The sequence below is a fragment of the Dioscorea cayenensis genome, chromosome 13 (genome assembly GCF_009730915.1).
Source record: "Dioscorea cayenensis subsp. rotundata cultivar TDr96_F1 chromosome 13, TDr96_F1_v2_PseudoChromosome.rev07_lg8_w22 25.fasta, whole genome shotgun sequence".
Classification (NCBI taxonomy): Eukaryota; Viridiplantae; Streptophyta; class Magnoliopsida; order Dioscoreales; family Dioscoreaceae; genus Dioscorea; species Dioscorea cayenensis.
Window position 1 is genome coordinate 7,870,677 of NC_052483.1, and position 9,389 is coordinate 7,880,065.

A 9,389-nucleotide genomic window follows, 5' to 3' on the forward strand; every position below is an offset into this window, starting at 1 on the left:
CGGCAGATAGAAGCATCAATCAATTCAAAGTCATACAAACATGTAACATCAATAAAGGCACAATAACATGTTTGAATATAGAAGTTCATGTTTGAATCCATTTATGACATGTTTCTTAGATCCTTACAACTAGTTCTGGACAAACTAAATTTCAGGAAGATGTTAAACTGTTAAAAGATGCAGCATGGATGCATACAGATTCTCTATCTCTTGGTCAAGGATTTTACCAAGTTTGAGTTTTTTCTCAATAACCATGGTAACTAATCAGATGATTAAATTTCCCACTAATTATTACTAATGCGAATTTTCTGCGAGGGATCAATAAAGGGTGGTATAAATCATGAGAGAATTGCATGTTACAACAATCTGATCAATGAGTTAATCACAAAAATGGTAGGTTAGATTCCTTTATTACAACAAGTTTGATCTTCATGTTAAATCCATAAAATGGTTGTCGAAATTTGAGTAAATTGATTAGGAATCAAGCCTTTTGTGACGATATTCCATTGGGATGTTCCATAGCTCTAGAGGATGAGTATGGAGGCTTTCTAAATCGAAGAATCTTGTAAGCTATTTTATTTGTTTCTACATTGATCAATAATAGGATATATGAAGCAATACCTGTCTAATATAATAAACTAGCTTATAATATTTTCAACGAGAAGCACTTCTTTCCTATCAATATTTTCTATCATTGATCCCCAGGGGATGACTTCAAGGACTATTGTGAGGGTTTGTTTCCGGGAATTCGGAGACAGAGTGAAGCAATGGATCACATTAAATGAACCCTGGACTTTTAGCAGCTATGGATGACACTGGAGTTTTTGCACCCGGGCGATCCTCAATCTCTGGAAATTGTTCACTTGGTGATTCTGCAAAAGAACTATACATTGTCTCTCACAATCTTATTCTTGCACATGCACTTGCAGTCAAGCTCTACATAACACTTATTTGTAAAAATAGTGAAGACATAAAGACATGAGGCGAAACTTATTAGTAAAGTTGATGTCTATTACTTGATCTTGTTGTTCTAAAGGTGTTAGAAATGATCAAGGGAAACTTGGCTTCCTGTCATTTTTTTTTGTTTTTTGAGAAAAATGGAATTCAATTAAAATGTGAGTTTTTAAATGATTAAAAGCAGGGTTTTAATTAATTAAATAATATATATTTAATTAAAAATTAATTATTATGCATGTTTTTGAGGGGGTTATAACCGCCTTTAAAACAATAACTAGGATTTTAAAATTTTTAATTGTAGCGGTTATAACCGTCTCTAAAGGTATTAGTGTTAATAAAACCTTAGTAATTGTAGGCGGTTATAGCTGCCTCTAAAAGTATGAGTGTTGTTAAAATCTGGTTAATTATAGAAGCGGTTATAACCACCTCTAAAACTATTACTTAAAATTTTAATTGTAGAGGCGGTTATATACCGCCTCTACTCTCAAACTAAGTTTTAAAATTTTTAATTGTGAGTGGTTATAACCGCTTTCTAAAACTATTAATCTAATTTTAAAATTTTTAATTGTAGAAGCGGTTATAACCTCTCAATAGAAATAAAAATATCATTTGGGCGGTTATAACCTGCCTCAACTTCTTACCTTTTGCTATTAATTTCTGCTAGCGGTTTGTATTAAACCGGCTCTAGGTCTAGAGCCGGCTTATCATGACCGGTTTAGAGCAATTGAAAAATTCACGCTAAAAGCTATAGAGACGGGTTTAACCGCCTCTATAGGTCATAAAAACCACCTCTAAAGCTCTTTTTTAGTGTAGTGTGATTGCAAGACTTTTACTTTGACATTCCAATTTGCTTCATCCAAAGTGACCACTTGACAGCTTCTAGAGAATTTTCATTTTGTCGGAGAGCGACCACGAGGTTAGAGTAAGCCACACGATCAGGATCAATTCCTTTCGTTCGCATTTCCAGTACTACATTGACAACCTCTTCAACCATTCCAGCAATTCCATAAGCCTTGATTAAACTGTCGTAGCTATATAAATCAGGTTCTAATCCACATTGTTTCAGCTCACTGAGCACATCAGCAACTTCCTCAATCCAACCCTTCTTTCCGTATATATTAATCAAAATGTTGTATGTGTAGTGATTGGAAGTACAACTGGTCTGTTTCATCTCCTGCAGCACTTCATTGAACTTCTCAAGCAGACCTTCTTTTCCATATGCATCCAACATAGAATTGTATGCTTCAAGGAAGGAAGAATAATCAGCATTTCTCATTCTTTGAACAAAATATCTCATCAGCTTAAAATCCTTGTTTTTGCCGTGGACTGATATTATGGTATTGTAGGAAATAATATCAGCTAAATACTGTTTGTGAGCCATCCAGAATACTTTCCTGGCCTTGATAAGGAACCCTGCTTTACCATAGATATCGAGCATCACATTGAAAGTTATCGTGTTAGCAGCATCTCCACAATGAATCAACTTCAAGTAAAGATCCTCTGCTTCAGTGAATCTGTTCAGGATACTGAATACATCAATCATTGAAGATGTGATGTGCAGATTTGGGTAAATGTCAGACTGTGGCATCTTATTATAAGTCCTAATAGCATCCTCATAACGACTGGCCTCCTTGCAAGAACATATTAGCAAATGGTACAAGCTGTCTTCATAATTTGAATCTTTCCACCTTTTTTCCTGCAAAATCTGGAAAGTATCATCCACGAGGGAATTTTGTACATAGGACATGACTAACATAGAAGTTGATGTCTGATCCACTAAAATTTCATCATAAAAAAAGCTTTTAAAATTTGAAAAACTTCATCTAATCTGCCAACCCTCTCATATGCCTGCAGAAGGCTACTCAACATTGACAAATATTGGCAGCCAGCCGCCCTCATATCTTTCAGTGTTTGAACAATATCACTGTTATCCCCACACCTGGCAAGCAAGTTGACCATCATGTAGAAGTTTGAAGAGTTAGGTTTAAATCCTGATCTCTTGGGTTCCACATAAAAGTGGCTAGCCTCTTTATACTAGTCAGCTCTACCGAAACCTTCAATCATGGACCTATATGTTGTTTCATCCGGCTCCAAGCTTATGAGTTGGAACCTCTAAAATACAAGTTCTGTAGCCTTGACATCAGTTTGCTTCCCATGCCCTGTGATCAAAATATTGTATGCAACAATATTGGGGGAGTATCCAGCTTCTTGCATCAAAATGTCAACTCAGACACAGCCTCCTTCAGCTTACCTTCTGACTGTAGGTATTAAGACAAACCAACCCTCCAAATCTGGAACCAGTTCATCTTCACCCATAAGTGGATAATTTCCTCAGACTTGCCATACATACCTATGCGTGTGTACATCGTGATCATTGATGAGTAGGCAGTGACAGTGAATTTTGCAGGTCCACATGTGGCTGAAGGTAAACTTGGCTTCTGAAAGATTGCCCTTTCTCTGGTAAAGACCCATAAGCATGCCAATGGTGGCAGTGTTGGGTCTCACCTCTTTTTCTAACATCATGTGGAACCACTTTGCTCCCTAATCAACAAGCCCTCCTTTAGCGCACACTTGTATTAAAGGGCTAAATACTTGAGAGTGCAGCTGACAATCTGAATCAGAAACCATCTCTTGAATTAGCATGTTCCCAGACCTCTCTCCTAGCTAATACTTGGATGGCAAAATTATAAGCTGACATAGTTTGTTTGAACTTCCCATTTGTCCTCATCCATTTGATGAAGTTCATCAACATCTCATCACTTCTCTTTTCTAGCAGTTTTAGGACATGCATGCAATCATTTGTTGTAGATACAGGCCCAATAGCAGATAGAACAGCAGCTAATTTGCAATCTTCTTTTGCACTATTGATTGCCTGCTCATTTGTCAATGAAACAGGACTTGGGAATTTTTCTTTGTCGTCGCCTTTTACATGCCAATGATCCGATTCCACATATTTCTCCTCTGTGCTTTTCCAGCATTGTTCATAGTAGCTTTAGTTTTGATATCTACAGATTTAAGAATTGGATTCTTTGAAGTTAAGCTAGGACTCAACAAATTAAAATGATCACCTAACTGGGGCTCCTCAATTAATTCAGTCTCTGATTTACTACCATGAACTCCACCCAGTCCAGAAACTATGAGTTTTTCAAGTCTATTGTGGTCAACAAGATTACATCTAAAACGCCTGGACACAAAAGATAATGGAATATTAACTTTTCTTTTCAAGGGTTTATAATCCCAGAAACCACCATAGGAATGGCTTCTGCTCACCAGTTTCTTGCCAGTCACCGAAGAATTATAAACAATCCACTCAGCTGCTAACACATCAACATTTCCCAAAGCATCAAATCTATTTTCTGTCATGAAATTCTGAGGCAACAGAAACTTTCAAAGGTCCCATCTATTTACAAACACATCATAAGAAATTAAGAGATGCCCAAGGGGGAGGCGTCAATCAGCAGCTGTGGTCAAAACAATGAGTAATTTCTAAACAACATTTAGTCCACACACGCAGGACATAAAAATCTTCAAGCAGAAGATAGTGCACCCTGCAGCAAAGCACAAAGAATTGAGAAAAAAACAAAATTGTATTCAAGGAAATTTCAATGACACAATATAAAACTCTTAATCTCTCACTAACATTAGGTTTGAATAAGAGCAATAAAATTACAGTCAACCAAACTTCTCTACACAGCACATGTTCAAAGTGGGTAGTAAACAGGAAAAGTTATATATAAATTACACAAGAGTACAATACACTAAATTGATTTCTGGGAACTAAAAAAAATCCCAACAAGATGACTACAATAAAGAAATTTAAAAATGAATGAATAATCTGAGCAAATCCCAATTTGAATATTTTTTAGTAGAATGGAGAACACCACTGCTTATACATGCTTTTAATCAACCCAATTATCATTTACATAACCAACATAGTCCAATTCTCTTGAAAATATAACACTTGTGATGAGTTTGAAAACTAAATAGTGGAAGGTCTCAAAACAACCAATACTTGCATATACAAAATTTTTGACTCAGATGTAATCAGTGAACCCCAGTGAAACAATATGGTCAAAAGTATGCTTAATAACACATAATTCACCTAAAACAATATGGCCAGATGTGAAATCACATGAAGCAACAAGTTAACAAAAACAATTAATGCCCTAAACAAACTGACAAACTAGACTGTCTCAGTTTTACAACAACATTGCAATCAAACCATAAACAGTTATTGCTTCATTTTTTTAGTCGGAACCAATTCAACAAAGAAATGATACGGTCAAAACACACAAATTGACTAGCAACAGCATCAAAAGTCACATTTTTTCTCATTTCCAAAGTTAGAAATTGCTGAAGACACTACCAGACATTGTGCTCAAAACCACACATCAACTAAAGTGACAAAGTTATCAACTCCCACCAATGCATATGTGATTCACACCACTTCAATCAACATTAACATCAAAAACAAAACAAAAAAAATCCATCTTCCAGCTCAGAAACAGTGCCTCAACTCAATAAAAAATAAACAGAATGCAAGTAGGGTTTGGATCTTACCCTTCTCCACAAATCAACAACTCGAAATGATGGAAAAGGGGGAAGAAAACACCAAAAAAAAAAAGCAAAACTCGCGTCTTTGCTTTGTAATCGATATATCCAGGAAAAAGCTCACCACATACTGACGACAGAGTTCGCGGTCTGATGTCCCGCGGAGGAACATAACCTTGTGTTTTTTTATTGCCAACAGATCATTTGACCCACATTAGTAACCCGGCTGTCCTTGACTGTGTGTTTGTGACATCATGACACAGCCCATTTGGTGGCCTGTCTTTTCTTTCGCACCGAGTGATCTTTTGGGCGAATGCTTTTGTATATATAAAAATTTAAATTTAAAATCACTTGTTTAAATAACTCAAATTAATTTAAAATAGAGAGTTTTAATGATATTATGATTATTTTAAAATTGTATAAAAATAAAAATAAAAATGATTAAGTATTGAATAAAAAAGAAAGAAAATCATGTATTTTTGCATGTACTGTTAAATATGTGAGATGCTTATTTTTAATATGAGTAAACCTGTGAAATTTGATATAAAATATTTTAGAAAGAAAAATTTTGATAATTAGCAATTAGGATGATAAAAAAGCTTTAATCCTTTATTTTAACTAAAAAGTTAGGTTTTCATTTTTGTTGTTCTTTATTAGTAAATTAAAAGAAAAATGAGATGAGCAATTTTTTGTTAACTCTTTTATATTTTAATTTATTATAATTTATATTATACACATTAAAATCTATCTTTATTGAGGGTGGCAATTTGACTTGTAGGATGGTCAAATTTACTCAATTTATTTATTAAATGGGCTAAAAATTTAAATTGGAAAGCAAATTTGGATCAAAACAATATCAAATGTGTTCCCTTGTTTTTTAAACAGAGTGGATAATGTATACTTTATTAAAAAAAACACAAAAGAGAGAATAACAAAGTTTTCATAAAAAATAAAAAAACAAATACAAAATAGAAGTCCACTAAACATGAAATAATAGAAATCCACACATGCAATAACAAAAAAATGAGGTAGACTGAGTTAGGTCTATCACTTGTCCGTTAAGGCCTACTCGACTAACCTCTTTTAAAATCTCTGAGCACTAGGTTTCTCTTGACATTATTAACATTTCACTTGTGTGTATTATTTGATTTGTATAAAATAAATGTTTAGAAAATTTTTTAATGAGTTAGTCTTTCATGTTGTCTCTCCATAAAAAAAAAATAAATTATTAAATTTTGCAAAAATATTTCACTAATTGTTTCATTAAAATCTCGATTCAAATTCATTAAATAAATTTAAGGGACTCAAAATTTGAGCCCAACTGAAGTAATTCATTTGCTTGGTTAGCCTAGCTACTATACCGTACATAGATGAAATATACAAAAAAAATAAAATAAAAATAAAATAAAATCGAACACCATCTTCTCCTCAGTTGATTATTCATTTGTAAATAAAATTTGACAAATATTTAATTTCCCCCGTAATTCATTGTGTTTGTGAGCTTGCTTTTAGTGATATATCAAATATTTTAGACCATAATTTTTGAAAAAAAAATTACAAAGTAGAACTCAAATTATATATAATTAGTTTTTTTTTCACACTAGACGACAAGTACCCCCATTTAAAGGTTAATAGTTGGGACATGCAATGTAGAAACGTATTCGCAAGCTTAATTAACATCATACCCTCAACGTAAGTTTTGATCCCGGGTCTCCCGGGAACAATAATCTTACATAAGGGACTTGGTACCAATAGGCCAAGAGACCGTTGGTATAATTAGTTTTTTTTTTTCACTTAAAGAACTATATAACTGAATATAAAAATAAGAAGAATTATTGGAAAAACCGTCTCTACTTAGTATTTCACTTGTCTCTCAACATAAGGGTTGAGATTCAATTCCTGACTATCTACATTTATCAAAAAGAATCATTAAGAAAATTAATTTGACAGTATGAATTCTATCGAAGGGCACTCAAATGTCATGGTTGTTTAGTTTTCTCAAGGAATGGGAATCATTATCCCCCATCCATGTTAACCCTTGTTTGGGTTAAGGTAATAAGAGTCTCACATTGCTTTGATGTGATGGTTGGACCATACCATCAAGGGGATTCCCATGAGAGGAGTAATAGGGTGTAATGCCCATATTACCCCTCTTTACATTTAATTAATATTTAAAATTAAAATAATTAATTAATAAATTTAATTATAATAATTAAAACATAATGATATTTAAATTATTTTATAAGTGAAAATTATTTATTTTTGTTAAATTAATTATATGTTAATAAAAAATTATTACTTTAAATAATTAGTTATAATAGGTTAAATTATAATTTAAATTATAATAACATATTTACATATTGATTAACATGATAAAATAATTTAAATATAATTATTTTTTTAACTATTATTATTTTAATTGTTATAATTAAATACATTAATTAAATATGTGAATTATTTATATTAAGTTTAAATATTTAATTATAATAAATTAAAGTAAATAATTATATTCTAAATATTTAATAATAAATAATGTTAAATATTTATTATTAAACATAATTCATTATTTTATACAAGATAATTTTATTTACACAAAAGGGTATAAATATAATTTTCATCATATCTCTCTCTTACTTTTCCTATTCCTAACTCCCATTCCCTCCAACCAAACACTCTTTTCATTATCATCACTTTTCTCTCTATTCTCATTCACATTCATCCCTTTCTTTTTCATTCCCCTCTTCGCATTCAATTCCAATTCCCAATCCAAATGGCTCCTTAGTAAAAGTTTGATTAAGGGGTTCGTTATTATTATATTTTTATCATAGATTAAGTGCAAAATGAAGAAAAAAACTTATAAACCTCTATTGAAATTACAAATATACCCTCCTCGAGAGTATCATATTATAGAATCAAAATTCTGTCATATGTATATATATATATATATGGTTATATAGTAATATAGTTATATTTATATGGAGAGGTGATCCCACGGACTCGATTCCGTGGGATTTAAAATAGAACAAGATGTGGGATCATTTGGTCCACATGATCTTTTGATCTACAGTTAAATTAATTTTTATATTAAAATATAGTTAAGGGTATAAATTAGTTTTTTTACTCTTAAATCTTTATTTCTCGATCTTCCCTTTTTTGCTTTCCCAATTTGTTTACCTTTTCCCGTAAGCCCACTTCATCTTTCTAACTTCTTCTTCCCCGTTGGCCAATGGGCGTCAAGGTCCTTAATTAAAGTTGTGTGCTTGTAGCCCTTTATCTCTCGAGCAGTGTCATCCCGCGAGCCCTCTTTGGATCTTGCGTTCTCACCTACCATCTCATGCTCTGGCCGAACTACCATGGCTCATCTCTCGCCGGACCGTTGTGTAGTCACTAGAGAAGAAGGAGAAAGGAGCATGGTCTCTAGAGAGCTTTCAGTACGTGCTTGGACACTGCCTTGCCGGACTCCAAAAACTTACTCCAGAGATCAAGCTCATTGACAATGGAAATGAACAAGACGATGAGGCTTCTCAATGGCTAGGTATCCAGCAGAAGCCACCTAACTGGCCGGAGCCCGACCAGATAGTCCCAACCAACGTAGAATGGAATACCTAATTTAATGTAGATCAAAAAATTTGAGAATAAAATACCTAATTTACCCTTAAATATATTTTAATATAACAATTAATTTAACTTTAGATCAAAAGATCATGTGGACCAGATGATCCCATGCTTCAGTTCTATTTTAAATCCCACATAATTGAGTCCATAGGATCCCTATGACCTTCATTTGGGTTCAAATCGTATTGAGAGGTCCACTCGAGATCAAACATTTCTGAAGAGAAAACGAGATGTTTATGTGTACAATCTCAATTTATCTTATTTTA

At 33.0% G+C, this 9,389-nt stretch overlaps 1 protein-coding gene across 1 annotated transcript; it reads right to left on the reverse strand.

Annotated features, from left to right (window-relative positions):
* Positions 1 to 1,780: 1,780 nt before the first annotated feature.
* Positions 1,781 to 5,593, reverse strand: LOC120274510 (pentatricopeptide repeat-containing protein At4g30825, chloroplastic-like). The gene is made up of 2 exons (XM_039281052.1): positions 5,518 to 5,593; positions 1,781 to 4,505 (listed from the first exon to the last, which is right to left on the reverse strand). Exon 2 carries the CDS (start codon positions 2,711 to 2,713, stop codon positions 1,787 to 1,789), a length of 927 nt encoding a protein of 308 aa, XP_039136986.1. The 5' UTR covers positions 2,714 to 4,505; positions 5,518 to 5,593; the 3' UTR covers positions 1,781 to 1,786.
* Between the last annotated feature and the right edge of the window lie 3,796 nt (positions 5,594 to 9,389).

Bases quoted from the DNA above. Each gene is read 5' to 3' on its own strand.
- LOC120274510 (XM_039281052.1), bottom strand. From the start codon at position 2,713: ATGTTAGTCATGTCCTATGTACAAAATTCCCTCGTGGATGATACTTTC.